The sequence below is a fragment of the Plectropomus leopardus genome, chromosome 2 (assembly GCF_008729295.1).
Source record: "Plectropomus leopardus isolate mb chromosome 2, YSFRI_Pleo_2.0, whole genome shotgun sequence".
NCBI classification, from domain to species: Eukaryota; Metazoa; Chordata; class Actinopteri; order Perciformes; family Serranidae; genus Plectropomus; species Plectropomus leopardus.
In genome coordinates, this window is record NC_056464.1 from 5,952,717 (window position 1) to 5,968,880 (window position 16,164).

Sequence of the window (16,164 nt, forward strand, 5' to 3'; positions counted from 1 at the left end):
CCTTGAGTCGGCGTCCTGAAGTGTCCTATCTCTTCACATTGTCTCGGTTTAATCAGGTTATCCTGCAGCAAGAACTATAAGGGCAAACTGCACAGGCTGTGCAGGATAACTGCAGAGAGATGTTTAGTTTTTCTGGCAATCAAGTCTCATGACTTTCACTGTTCCTCTGGCTGCTCATCTTGAAACAGAACGTGATCCCACAGCGAGAGAATCGAAACCTTAACTACTCTGTGGGATTATCAGGACACAGCTGGGAAGACATCGTGCGTCATCAGGAAGCTGAGTCAGGATGCATCATCAGTAAAAAGTGAAACCAGAAGAAACTACAGATCTGACCAAATAACATGCTTTACTCAAACCTTCTGAGCCTTTTCATTGTTTTTTTTCTTTCTAAAATTGGAATCATCTACGTTTATTTTCTCTGCTCTTATTTTTTTAAGTTAAGGTATTTCATAACAATTACTGGTAGTTTTTAAACCCCTTGAAACTTCAAATTGGTTGAGTGTCAGGAGAGAAAAACAAACAAAACAAAACAAAACAAAACAAAACAAAACAAAAAAAAACAAAACAAAACAAAACAAAACAAAACAAAACAAAAACAAAACAAAACAAAACAAAACAAAAACAAACAAACAAAAAAAAAAAACAACAAACAACAAATATATATATATATATATATATATATATATATATATATATTTATACTACCTCATGCACAGTGGTTTTTGCACTAAACTGTTCATACTGTATATTTTTGAATTACATACTGTACATTTGTATATATTGTCTATCTCTTCCTTTTGTAAATACAATTACATGTCTACATCTGTCTTTTTTTCTATTTTTCTTATCCCTAACTTATTTCCCTCCCCTGTACTGTGAGCATTGCCAACCCGGAAAAAATTCCTTGTTCCTTATTTGTTGAACTTGGCCAGTAAACGTGATTCTGATTCTGATTCTGATTCTTTCAAAAAACGTAAAGTAAGTATTGATTTTTTTTTTTAATTTTTAATTTGTTATTATGTTGTCATTTCATTTTATTTATTTACTTACTTACTTTTAAATAGTTTACTCATTTATTTTGTTGTAATCATAAAAAAATGTTGGAAAAAATAAAGACATAATGGGGGGCCGGGGGGGGGGGCGGAGTAAAAGAGAGAAAAAACAGAAATAACGTGACCACATGTCATATTTTGTTTTACAGGACTTTTTTGGCATATATTGTTAAAGAGGTGCACAATAGGGATGTGATTTAAAAGGGTTAAAAGACATATTTTATACCACATTTACTTTAAGTAGTATTTCACAAAATACATTTAATTGACTTTTTCTAATGTAACATTTGACACTGTATGTCTTCGCTCCACCTAAATAAACCTCTGTTTCACTCACTGCTGTATTGAGGTCACATTGCTTGTAACTGCCCTCACAAGCTGTTAGAGTACCACCATGTGGAGAAGATGTGTTGTGCAATCTGTAACTGCAGAGAGGAGACCTTCAGGCAGCTTTTGTTTCTTTTTAGACTTTTCTCTCATCCTGTCTACTGTAGTTTAACCCTTTCAGGCCTCTCTCTTTCATATGAGTAATATGAACATAGTATGAGAGGGGGGAAAACACACCTAAGCTGAATTGCTCAATACTTTGATGAAGTATAAGCTCACATGATTGCATAAGGATTCGTGGGAGTACTAGGGACTGTTTGGCACATTTTAAGTGCTTTTCATTCTTTAGTTTTTAACAATTTTGGCTGTGTTCATGCATACAGCATACATTTTGGCAAGAATGTGTATTTTTGTTTTATCTTGGAATTTCCAGCTCAGCTTTTACAATAAGTCTAAAATATACTGTGCAAACAAAATTGTTACATTCATACAGTTAAGTGCAAAATGTGCCATTGAAACTCATTCAAACTGTATTTTTTGATCCCACAGTTATCAAAACATAAAAACATGCATTGCATTGTTTCTAGGTGTCATTCTGGTCTTTTGCTTTGGAATTTGTCATTTTTAATCTTTTCCACCTGATGATGTCATTTTCCAGTATTTTTCATAAGGAGAAAATAAATGCAATGTGTACTATGTGTACTGTTACAGTCAATACTGCTCATTGACTGACATATCCCAGGATGTGGTAATCACAAAAAACAAACAAACAAACAAAAAAACCCCTACTTGGCATGTAGTATATTGAAAATAATTGATTTTTTTTGTTTTTGTCATCTAAAAAATATGGTGGCATCATGCATTTAAATGGTTAAAATTCTGAAAATTAATTAATATTTGATATTTATGATTAGGACTGATGTTGGCTAAAAAACAATACAAGTACTTAATAAAAGTATAAAATCAACCACCTATAATCTATTTTTAAGCTTGATTTTGAAAAGCACATTTTGTGCAAAAAGCGATACCAGTGTGTATAATATTAAAGCGGGCCCTAAAGGTTAAATTAAATGTTTTTCTTTGTTTTTTTATGAATAGTCCAAATTATCTTTGCTAATAATATGTTGAAATTTATGTTGACATGTATTTTAAAGACACTTAAAAACAAACAAACAAATAAACAATCAAGCAAATAATGAAACAAAGTTAAATTAAAGATTAAATGAAATAATCAAACAGTAATTTGGCTACCAACAACACTTATTTGATATTATAGTGAAAGCCACAGACTACAGTGGCCAGTCAGGACTTCAGAAAAAAAATCACTGATGTCAGCCTGCACTCCACTCAGCACATATACACCTTTAAAGCATCACTGCAGACCATTACACCCTGGACATAACCTTTTCCAACTTCTGCCCTGTGGAAGGTGCTGCAGAGCACCGTATGCTACAAGTAAAATAACCAGACACAACCCAGTGAACAGTGACAGGCAGTCACTGTAATAAACAGTTAAATCCCGTCACATAGTGGAACAATCCCTGTAACGCTGTTACACCAACATTCACCTTACCAGTAAATTAGACATTTTTACGGTTTAAAGAGACAATGTAAACATGTAATTATCAGTCAAACATTGAAATTCTGTACATGGTTGTCAATTTTTTGTCGTAGTCAAATGTTGATATTCATCTCGTAACCCTTTAACACCTGGACAGACATCAGTTTTCTTGTGCTGCATTCAGACACCTTATATAAGCATTTAAACTTCTAAAACCTGAGAAAACTGGTTTGATACCTTTCAAAAACATGAGCAACTTGGCAAGAAATGTCCCAGAAAGTCGACACATATTATAAGGGTGGATTATAAATTTAAAATCATGTTACAGAATAACATATTTCATTTTTTTCGCACTTTCCTTGGGTCATTTTCTTTCTCTTATTCATTTTCTTATTTTTAGGTATTTTACTTGTAATATTTTTGCTAATTTCTTGCTAATTTTTGGGCCTCTTCTTGTTAAGTTACTCCTCGCCCTCTTCTCATGCTTTTAAAAGAAACCACGGCACATTGCTCAGCTTGCAAAGGGTTAAGTTGTTCACATACTGGGCCAATAAAGCTGATTCTGAAATTCAAAGTGAAGTCAACACTAATAATAGTTTGGGTCTCATGTTTATTTGGTGCCCTCTGGTGCACAATTTTAGTTATAGCAATAGCCAGCTGAAAAGCCACCCCAAGCAGGTCTGTATTGTTCACCCCTCAATTATTAGTATACAGTAGACATTTATGCAGAGTGTACAGCAGTGGATGGAAACATGTGACTAACCCATATAAAATTATGGGAATATAGAATGTGTCAGACAGCAACTTTGACAATTTAATGCTCGCTCTAAAGACAAAGGGAACAAATAACTTTTTTATGTGCAGCAAGAAGGAAATAAAGGAGCAGCTAGACACAACTGTGCTATTCACGTCATATATATGAATTTTAATCAAGCTTGACTTTAAAGGGGCTTTAGGTGTAATTTTAGCCCATTCTTATTCTGAAGTTATACCACAAATGCTATCACTTTGACAGTGCTTTTGACATATGATCACGACGCCAAAGCCACTTTTCACATCCACATGATATGCCGCTGGACGGCGTCAGTTGAGAACGCGGCTGGACAGAGCCAGTCCTGGTATTATTATTCACCACCAGACAGCTGGCGGGTAACAGCTAACAGTGTGAACTTCTTGAACAGCTAATAATTGCAATGGCTGTTGGTCAATGTTGGGTCATCTGTGAGCATCACCTTATGTTTTTGTGTTGTGTCCTGCATTCTTGGCCTTTGTTGGCTGTTTTTCAGTCAATTCAGCATTTTAAAAAGGAAGCCTGCTGAGGGCACTGAATGTATGAGGTCTGGCTCTGGCTGAATGAAAGTACTCTGATTGGCAGTTCAGCATACCGGAAGAGAAACAGAAATGAGTAAACTAACTGTTCAAGTCAAAAGACCATGGAATTGAAAGACACTTGGTATATTGGCTATGGCTATTTTTTAGCCATTAAGCTCTTCAGCAGAAACATTTTGTAATTGTTTGTGTTTTAGTCTGCTAGCTCACAGTAAATATCCTTTTTCAACATCAGGTTGTGTTGTCAATGTGATAACTGGCTAACTGGAGTCAAAAATCCATCCTGTTGGTCCTCTGGTTCCCTTTTTTATGAGTCTAAGATGTCTAATGTTGCCATAGATGGGTTTAAATTAGAGTTTTTTCTCCTACGGACACTAAAGTGTGACTTGTGTGAGGGGCGTGACATGGCGTTAGTATGTCAGTATCTGAGAATGTGAATAGTTGTAGGTCCCCTTTACTGTAATTATTCATATCACAGCAGGTATACCAGTGTATTCATTAGGATAAACCCCTTGAAATGAACAATCTAGTTTCTGAGGGGGTTTTATAAACCATCAGGTTAAAATGCTGCATTAGGTTAGTTTACAGGACTGTTGTTACTTCGACAGCCAATGTGCCAACTACATTACATTTCTACATTGATTTTTGACTAAAAGTAAGATTTTTAAAATTTTATATATTATTTAATAGGCACATTTTAAAACTAACATTTTAATTAATCAAATTATTCAATATATCGCCAAGCTCTATTCAGACCACATTATATAACAGAATGCATTCAACAGAAAAAAGGTCTAGGACACCTAGAGACAGTCATTAATATCTAAGCTGCAGAGATCATCTACATGTCAACAGTTTTAGAGTGATCAAGAGAGATGTGTTTTTTGTTGTTGTTGTAATGATATATGTATAAATGAAGAAAAAAAAGGGACAAACTATAGAACCTTAGGGGACCCTACAGCTAATCTGGATAAGAAGACAGTAAAGGAACTGTTGAGAAAATACATCACAACAAATTGGATCATTATATTCTTTTCTCTTCGATTTCTGCTGATAAAAGCCTTTTGGTTAAAGTCTGTGTAAAGTGAATGCAGAATTTGTTTAAAAACACATTATATTTCCTGGAAACTGATTGTTGACATGTTACAAAGACACTTTACTATATAGTACTGAATTGTGTAGTGAGAGGGTTGACTATTTTTTCACCATTTTCCTGTTTTAAGATTTAAGACCTAAAAGCATAGCTTGATGACACACTGGAGCTATACTCAGCATAACCCCGCCTCTGACAATGTAGCAGTATAAAAATGAGAAGCATCATTAGCATGGTCCCGTGATTGGGTGTGGCCCCCGCTATTCCAGCGGACACGCCCCCAGAGTTTCAGATCAGAGAATACTGGATTTTTTTTAATGATTTTGAGACCTTCTGTTACATACTTGGTGATTTTTTTGGCCATTCAGATTTGGTCAGGTGTTTAAATAACACATCTTTCTGTGATGTGACAAACTCAGAACACATTTTAATTATCAGTTTACTTTAAGGACAAGGGTCATCTATGTAACTTGTAAATTATAACACAACATACATGCATATAGGCTCACAATAGCTGTTTTGAGCTATACTGTGAAGTTGAATGAGATAAAAATGACCAGACACAGAAGGTGTAACAAAGCAGAGCTGGTGGTATTTTAGACCCCACATTGATGGGATAGATTATTTGGCAAAGGAAGCATTATCTGTACTATACTGCATTAGATCCTGTGAATAACTCATTATCCTTGGAAGAGAACACACAATGTCGCTTTGAATTGTCCTTTTGTGTGCAGACAACTGGCCTTGTAATTAGTTGCATCCTTGCACATCAACCAGCAAAATTAATTTTTACAGTTATGGCGCAGAAAGACACAGGGAGCCTCTTCCAATGAGTCCTGCATGAAGCAAACACATATTTTCTAACTCCACACATTTCGTGCCACACGTTACTCAGCCATATTTTTTAAAAAAAAAATGTATACAACAAATTTTATACAGCAAATACTCTACATTTGAGGGAATTATGTTTTTATTATTATTATTATTATTGGGACAAAGTCATTGTTTTGCAAATCCCAATTAACACTTGCACTTAATATAAATGGCATGTACACCAAACAATTCACTGATAATCCAGCATAGCCAAGTGTATTACTTTGTTAACTCAAAAAGCATTGTCTCTGAACATCATTCAAGTAATAATTATGTTGTCAACACAATATGTTTTACACAAATTTAGTTATATACAAATGTACTTTGTAGGAAACAGGGTTTAGACAGGCATTGTTGTGTTAAATTGTGATTTTTGAACTGGATGTGAGAGTTTTGCTATTAATTACAAATGAGGATGAGTCCTCCAAAACATATTTCAACACAAAAAAAAATTGTTTTATGTTACTCTGCAGAATTCCAAACCTATTAAAATGTTGAAAGACCAAGTTGATATTCTGCCAAAAATGGGTTAAGGACTATACTGCTACATTGTGAAATCCTTTATGAAGGTATTCAACAGTGTCTTAACTCACGCAGCTGGGAGGAAGGTGATGAAACAGTCTGGAAAAGAATGCCCCAATTTTAGAGCCAAGTTTCAGAATGGAAACGGTTGAATCACAACCCATGCTTCCTGTTTTCAGCGGCTGCAATAGCTGAGCTACATTTACATTCACCCTTCAAAAGGAAAACTGAGATTAGCCATTAGTCATATTATCAATATGTTCCAGTGCCTTTTTCCACCAGTGGGCTTTATCTAAAGAGTCAGGGATCTTTGCTTTGCTGTGCATTGGAAAAATAAAAAATAAAAAATCTGAAAATATATATATTATCCTCACTAAGTTTAATGATGACAATATTGTACAGAAAAACAACATTTTTACAAGAAAAAAAAGTTGAGGCACTAAACCATAATTCCCAAATGACATTGACATGAGTCGAATCTTATTCAGTGTATACATACGGTAAGCATGAGCAAGCTAAAACTAGAAATGAGATAAGGATCACTTTTGCAAATGAAAATGGACACTGACCCCATGGCGTGGCCTAATTATCACAGTTTGTTTCGTGTATCGTTGGAATCACTGCCGTGAAACAAGCCTGTGCTTAAAACGCTCAGCAGACACAAAAGCACATCAATTCATTATATTCATTGTGCTTTTCATTTTCAGTGCAGATACCCCAGAAAGATTGAGGCTTCTTCACACTGATGTTAACTGTCTGGAGTAACATTCTGTTATGTATAGAATAAAGATTAAATGTTGAGATTTGGCTTGTTTTATGCATGCTTTAATGAAATTTTGGTACTAATGATTTAAATTGCAATAATTGAAATGGGCTTTCATGGAAGGCTGTACTTGCACAAATGGACAAAACAATGCCTTAACATGCAGAGGGTTTATTAAGAAGGCAGCCAGGATATAGATATTTTAATAGCATAGCTGATGAAAGAAACACATATTTAGATAGATAGATAGATATACTTTATTGATCTCAAACTCTTAATGAGAGATAGATGAGAAGATTGACACTGCTCATATCTGTCCATTAAAATAATGGACTTAACTACCATGATGTCACCCATTTGTTTGTGGACTGCCATTGAGAAGTCTTGAGTTCGGCCTTTCGGACATTGCCATCTTGGTTTTTTTTGGAGCCAGGGGTGACTATATTTGGACGAGACTTTGGAGCTGTGGAGGAGCACGAGGTAGATCATAGACTGTGGCAACAAATCACAGAAAACCTGTTGCTTAAGCAGCCTAGCCCCTTACATGTGCATTACTTTTTGCCTTAATAACAAGTCCCCAGGAAGTGCACCAGGCTTTGAAGCAAATTTTACATAGTGTCCAAAAGTGGAATTAAACCATCCAGGTGTGTCCTGTGTTGCCATGGGACTTTTTTTCCCATAGACTTACATTGGGAAAGAGACGTTTATAAATTAGTAAATACATTTTTGTTAGTGTCAAAGCCTCTGTGAATTTACTCTTTTCACTATCAAGATTTAATTCATTCAGTTCGACAACATTTGGAAAGTCTAAAAGAGCAGCAAGATTAAATTATGTGAATTATTATTATGTTAATTTATTATTTCAGTTTGGGTCGGAGGCTAGTAGTTCAGGTCTTGCATGTCATTTTGTTATTTAAGTTTCAGTTAGAAGATTTAGGGGGATGAGCTGGTCCGACGGCCCACTGACTGGTTTCTTGGCCTTTTAATGTCCTGCAAACTGTGTCTGGCACCTGCTTTGTTTAGAGAGGCCATGACACCAACACATTCTCATTCCAAGTCGTCACATATTGCCGATTTGCTGTGGACTTCCATGTCTACACATTACCCTCTAGGTATCCTTTTGTGTCTGCTTTTGACCTTCTAGGATGGTGCTACAGTGATGTAAACACAAGCACGTGGTGGGATGACGATGCATGGTTCTAGACACAACACCTATTTGATGGATAAGAAAGTGTCATGGATCATCTTATCAAACTCTATGCAAAAAAGCAAATATCTCACAGTATTTACAAAAATATTAAGCCATCGTTTTCAGTTGATTTCCCAAACAATTCTGTCCTTTTGGATCTGGCAGCTTATTTGAATGTCAGTAAAGGAGTGGGTTGTGTTTTTTTTTAATCACTTGTTGGTGTTGCTTGTGGACTAGAATGTTAGACAGTCATGGTCCTGCAGACACTCAGACAGTGCTTAGACCTTATCAAACCTCTCAAAAATAAACAAGAAGTTGGGGGATCTGCTTTTAGCTTCTATGCTCTCTACAAAGATCTAGTGAGCTAGATAACTGCTCCTGTTGAAAAACTACAGAACTGCTTGTCCTCCTTCCCCAAACCAATATGACCAATTAGACCACAAAACTCAAGCCATCTGGGACTTGTCATTGTGTCAACTTGCAAGTGAGACATTATTGTGTCACACGAGGAAGTCCTGACATCCTAAAGTGCTTTAAAAGGACCTAATTCCTCATCTGCAACCATAGTGAAGCGAGGACCCTCGAATCACTGACTGACATGAAAATAAAAAGGTAAGACACTTCTTTTATCCTTTGAAAAGTCATTTTCATATGTTTTTTATGTTATGAGCACTCATTCCTCTTTGGTTTAACATTGCAGTTAATTTATGAGTATCCTTATTAGCTGTAGCAAAAGCAGCAGCTCTTTTTGGGGTCCAATCAAGGGTCAAACATGTTTACTGTGTTCTCCTTCTTCCGTATTTAAGCGATGGGTGTTGATGCGCAACTAGATAAGTGATATGCTTGAGGTCTAATGTTCCCACATCTTAACAATTGGCAACACATCAGATGTGTGTCTGAGCTCCACATGCACGCTATTCATTTCCCTCAGCCTCTGTTCAGTGCTGACTGTAGAGAACTGGCTTTATGTGCTTTTAACATAATCAGCAGGCCCTTTCTTGGAGGCTGCCTGGGTCATCTCAATTTGACAAACACAAGTCAGTGGAACTGATTTGGTTGTAGACACAATGTATTTACTCATTTAAGCACAACGGTTCAACGTGGCGTGGCATGATTGACACCATTAGGGGGTCAGGACATCGCTGTTTGTTCAGGAAATGTCAGTGGATGCAGTAAATCAGTGTTCTGCATGTTCGGGGAAAGAAAGAGCAGTAAACAGTGGTGGCCTGCTGAGTTATGTGTATGTGCAGCTATGAGTCTGCAAATTAGTTATACTCTAATTTTTTGGTTTAGGTATTTTAGATATTTAGTTTTGTGTGACTTATAGATTTTCTGTGCCGACAGTGACTTATATACTTCCTAATACAGACGTGAGGAACAAGGTAACCACAGTCGATAGGCGTAAAACATGACTCACGCTATTTCTCTTTTTTCTTCTCTTTTTTGTGTCCATTGTGCTGAATCAAGTGTCCTCATACATATTCACCTTCAGTGAACATTATTAATGAATATAATTTAAAATATAAACTCTGTGTTTAACATTTTTTATTTACCTTTATTAAATCATTGAGATTAAGAATCTCTTTTCAAGGCGAGGACAGTCAGTCCTTCGGTCTTTACCGTCAGTTTTTCAACCTGATGCTTTTCAACGGTGTATCGTGCAGACAGTTCTGCACTGATGCCCTCCAGCGGCATATCAGGTGGCTTTTGGCACCAAGGTCTTACACCAAAATCACTGAAAAGCTGGGGATTTTCGATGACTTTAGATTGAGAACGAACTGGTCCTGGCATGCCCCAGGTTAGGGGAAGGGAGCTGGTTGTTTTGCCCTTGAGTTTGTCCTGTTGTCACTTTGCTCTCATTGTTTTGTGTCTCTTTTTCTTGTGTTATATTCTTTAGCGCATTTATTTAAATAAAATAACTCACTGGAGCAATTCATCGATATTAAGTGCATGACTGTGAATATTTCAGAAATATCCAGAAAACCGCTACTCAGATTACTCTGACTATGAATCGCACTTTTGCCTCAGTCTAGGATTGTATAGGAATTATGTGGTTCAAGTGGCAGGAGTCATGAACAAGACTTAAAAGAAGGCACAAGGTGCAGATTTCTGTGAACAATTAAGATATTTAAGAGTTTCTCTGCGAGTGCTGAAGCATCACGATTGGTGATGTTGAAGCGATAACTAAAGACCAGGGCTAGATTTGACATGCTAGCCTAATTAGTGCGATTATCACAGAGCTGCACAGGCTGACAGGATTTGAAGTGGTTTTATCAAAAGGATCATTTTCTCGGGGAATGCTTCATCTTGACAGCATGTGCACTGCCAGATCCATTTCGGTTTGGGATGTGCAGGCACTGTCCGCTCAGATATGCTGCTGTTTTGAAAGGGTGAACTTAGAGTGGACAGGAGTGGAAAGCACAGCGCTGAATTTTTGCTCAGTATATTATTGCACATGAGTAAAGCTGTGAGGTGATTTTTCAAAGGGTATAGGTACTGCCTCGGACCTCACAACAGACCAGTTACTGGAAGTCTGGTGGCACATAATGACACCAGCTTACCTCCAAATTGTACTTTTAACTGGCAGAGCATGGAGGGTAAACCAAATTTAGACCTAATAATCTTACCAAACAGATTTGGCCACTGATGGTAGGCTAATTAGCAGGATTAACAACTAATGTAATGCCTCAGTTCAGCTAAAGATTTGCCTTTTCTTCCTAATAAAATAGGGGTGATTTAGGAGGAAACCAAAGTTGATTGCTCTAATCAATATTTTTCTGTGCAACAATGTATAGAATAACTATATTTGTGTGTGAAATGAGTGGCATGCGGTGATGAATCCATGAAGAATTACAAGTGTCATTTTCAGAAGCAGCAGGCAGTTCTTTTTAGTAGAAAATCTGCAAAAACTAAGTGTACACTACCAGATATTTTCCATGGAAGATTTTGACACATTTCATTTATTTGTGCGTTAAACTTTGAAGCCAATTTGACATCATGGCCAAACCGCGGAACTACTGCTGCATTCCATTTTTACTGGGAAGTTAAAATTTCCCAATTGGAAATTTTAACTTGAATTCCACCTGAAGTCAGATTTCCAACTTGGAATACCCTGACCTCAAAATCCAATATGGAGGCACTGTACATAAACTATTGTGTCTTTTTAATACAGTCATAGGAAAAGCAATGTCCAACTTCTATCTGTGGACATGTTGATACAGTGTTTGTATGCTCAAAACTCAAAGTAATGTTGTCAACCGGTATTGCTAAAAATGTCTAACCTAGCTAAAACTGGTATGGTTAACATCTTGTTTTTTTGACTTGTTGTACTAGAATGCGATAAAGTAAAGGTTGTTCCCAGCTCCAACCTCCAACTTATGTAGCAAATGGAATGCTAACATACAACTTCCGAGTGTCATGTCACTGGGCCCAAAGAGACTTTTCCCCATAGAATTACTTTGGGAAAGATACATCTGTTTGTGATTTTTTTTTTCAGTCAAAACTTCCACAAAATGACTTGCCTCAATGTTGGAATTTGATCCATCAGTCTGATAACATTACAAAAGTCAAGAAGAGCTGCACAATTAAATAATTTCATCCCCATTCAAATTAGCACTTTCTAGTGTGCTTGCTCAATGGACCCAACGATGTGGAAGATTTGGATAATTTTACATCTGCGAAGTGGACCTTTTTTTGGCTTCATATGCCACTGAGCAACTTTTGTCAGAAAGAACGGGCCTTTGGCTACAATACTTTAACCAGCTCCCTTTATAGGCCTAGAAATGGTGAGGTAGGCAACTTTTTTCTACAAGTTTGCCATTTCAAATTTAGAGGTGTTTATAGCTTGTTCCTGCTGCGTCTAACCGCCAAAAAAAAGCCATGCACCTTTGAAGAGTCATGAAGTCGAATGCCTCCATTTTTACAGCAGTACTTTTTATATTATTAACATATTTGATCAGGGTGGGTCAGAGTGCTAAAATGTAATAGACAGCAAGGTGTCAATGTTTAGCACCCCATTCATATTGTATAACCTCCCTGAAACATTACACATCTTTCACCCTAATTCAAAAAACAATAACATATTCTTAGCTAAAGAATCTCCGGCTTCCCTCTCACTCAATCATCATATTGTATTCCACTACAATACCTTAAATTGCTCACTAATTCAGGATGGCTCTAAAAAATGCCACTGGCCTTGCTCATACACACCAGCATATTATTTCGGCTGCTCTCATTAACTCCTCCCTTCTCTCTCTTTACCCTTGGGTGGGCTGGGGTCCTTAGTGCTACCCCGGACCTGCAAGGCCTTTATAAGCGCCTCCAGAGCTCCCACCCTCTACTGGCCGTGACGTCACAGGTGCGGCTCCGAGACCAGCCGACGTTTGCCCATTGCCAGGGTCAAGAGCACAAGGAGGACCAAGAAAGAAGGACCAGGGACCTTTTACACCACGGCACCCAAAAGAACTCCACTGTCCATGTCACACCTCCTCGCCACCGGCCTGCTGTGAGCCAAACGTCCATGGAAGTTCTGAAGGTAAGCTCACCAACACACTTGTATAACCCTGAGAGCGACAATCGTGATATGAAGGATAACACTGTTTAGTAGGCGACATGGTGGTGGAGACTCTTTTGGAGCCTTAATTCACCCAATTCCAAACTGGATTATATATTTTACATGTCTTTAAATCAAAAATTCGACATGATTATGGACTTTGGCTTGAGAAATTCCAATGTCTGTGTCAACTCCTGAGACACAAATACAGTTCTCTGAAAGTGGACTGTGTTAAATCCACAGGGGGGATTATCTCTTGACAGAATTCCTGTTTCCAGACATTTGGCATTCAACACATTTAATCCTATTTGCTCCACTACACTGACATATTTTCATTCATTTCATTCCTGGTATGACCAAATGGACCCTGAGAATGTGAGAATAGAAAGACGAGAAACTGTTTTTTTTTGGAAGAGAGAGAATGCTGGAAATAAAACTTGTAGGTATCAGTATTAGACAGATAAGATGCATCTCAGGAATTTCAAAGTATTTAACTTTGTCAAAAACGATTGAGAGAAACTTTGTCTTTCGCACACTGTACGTTTGTATTGGGTTTACAGATTTTCTGTGCCGACAAGTACAAAAACAACTTCTAGTATTTCTGGCGATTATCACCGATATGCATGTGATATCATCAAGTCAAACATGTTCTGCGAGATAAGTGTGATGTTTCTCCAGTTGGGTGACAGAAGCATTATTTTAAGGTCATGACTTTTGTGAAGTACCGTTTTCATCTTTGGTGTATCAGTTTGTTCACTGATAGTAGAGTAACTTTCAGTTATCTAAGCATGAGAAATTAATTCCTACTTAGCATCTTGTGGTTTTTTTCATGTGAATTTATGTCTTTGTGCATAATAGAAAATTACTTTATCGTTGTTTTGGATTTATTTATAAATGTGCCGGTTTTGATGGGCATAGAATTTGGAGGAACTTTTTCTCATACTGTATTATTTTCATAGTCCAGACAACGACCTCAGTTTCCTGGGCAAATACTTCTTGACAGTTTGAACCTAACCTGTCTGTGGATTATCAAAGACCCCCCTAAAGCTGTGCAGGCGAGGCAAAATTAGCTTAGAAGTACCAGGCAGAGCTGCTGGACCATGAAAGTGAAAACATAAAGCTCAGATGAGGTTGTCCAAAAGGGGAGGGGGACCCTTAATTAGCCAGGTTACCTCTGACCTCAGTCAGAATGAAGTGAAAAACTAGTTCAAGGATCAAGACAAAGAGTTTTATCTCACACTCAAGACAGCAAGAAATGCTCATTTAAATCTTGAGCTTGTTTGAGAGAAACACTAGTGCAAGACAATCTAAATGAATCAAACATCAGCCTCTGCAAAACAAATATTGTAAGAAAATGTTTTTAACATTAAGCCACAGTCACCATTGTACCTGCCATCTTTACCATTTTTGTGCCTCCTAGTTTCTATTGAGAACTATCAGTTCAGAAATCTGTTAAGCTTTATTTTACAGAATAATATATTTATTTAAAGTGATATTTATTATCAGTATTTGTTAAAATAACAATATATTAACTGTTAGTTCACCAAAAGGAACACCTTTTACAATGTCAGAGAATGTTTTCGTGAAACAACAGTTCCCCTTAGTGTTACAGACCTTTATAGTGAGTTTCAGTCATGGATGTATACAGCGTAGTGGATGCAGCGTTTGGGGCAGGACCCCATTCATTTCAATAAAAGTTACTTAGTGGGGCATGAAGCCCAAAATGGTTGACTTCCTGCATTTAAGTTACTTCTGCATCATTGAGCCCATAGGACAAGCACACTAGAGACATTCACCAACCTCGATAGCCCCTTATAGGATAGCGCTCTGCTTACTTAAATTGGGATAAAACAATTATGTCATGTAACCATATCCCAATAGTTAAATTAGTCATTGCATGGGGTAGTTATGCTCCCAAAATGTATCCATTGATTAACAGACCAAATATAAGACTATGTGGCAATGTATTCTTGGGCCCAATGGCATCATCTGATGGATCTGGACATCATATGCTGTGTACCATTTATTTTAAAAGTTGGAGATGGGAATGATATGACAACGTAGTTGATCACGTGAAACAAGTTCAAAGTTGTAGTTACACAGTTTGGCCACTATGTTAACTTGGCTTGGAAGTCTAGCACACTTCTTGGGGAGCTCGTTTCACTTTGTTAATCTGTATGCCCCAAAACTTTACTTTTATTGTTTACTCTCACTGCTCTTGCGATGTTCTTTTCAGGGAAAAACGCTCCAAAAAAAGCCACTGTGGTCTAGCTGCTTAGCAGCAAGAGCAGACAGATAGTTTGAGACTAGTTTGTGGACATTGTGGAGTATTCACCTGAATACTCCATAGTGGAGTATTCAGCAGCAAAAGAACCAGTTATTTCCCTCAGGAGTTGGTGGAGACCAAAAACAGAGCAGAAAGAGAGTGAAAATTGGACATTAATAAGGTGAACACAAATATGACTCCTAATGAATGATCATGTTTCTTCATTACTGCTAGATCAGGAATAAGCAACAGTTCAACTCTTCTTTATAAAGTTACCATTTCAACTTAAGACTTGATGTGTCAATGTTCTGTTCACTACTTGTTTCTGCTGCCCCAAAGCTGCCAAAAACAATTGCTAGTTCTAGGTTTAAACATACGTTTTTATTTTTATTTATTTATTGATTTAATAAAGTTTTATAAAAAGTGGTGCCAACAGAAATAGAATTCATGATTATAATTCTGATGGTAGAGCCCTAGAGCGGTGGTTCTCAACTAGTCTGGCTTGGGGACCCACCATCACCCCTTAATGACAAGCTGCAGCCCAAATCAAGGAAAATGTTCAACTTCTCAAATGTATTTAATGAAAAGATGGTGCAGTTTGAACCTGAGATAGTACAGAATATCACAGTATGCC

The 16,164-nt window shown here is 37.1% G+C and overlaps 1 protein-coding gene across 1 annotated transcript in view; it reads left to right on the forward strand.

Moving 5' to 3' along the window:
* Positions 1-9,248: 9,248 nt before the first annotated feature.
* The window catches only part of LOC121949457 (microphthalmia-associated transcription factor-like), a 36,797-nt gene continuing 29,881 nt past the window's right edge, over positions 9,249-16,164 (forward strand). Inside the window, exons 1-2 of the mRNA XM_042495152.1 lie at positions 9,249-9,324; positions 12,997-13,246. Coding sequence (XP_042351086.1) covers positions 9,311-9,324; positions 12,997-13,246 — 264 coding nt within the window. The 5' untranslated portion in view covers positions 9,249-9,310. The remainder of the gene's footprint in view (positions 9,325-12,996; positions 13,247-16,164) is intronic.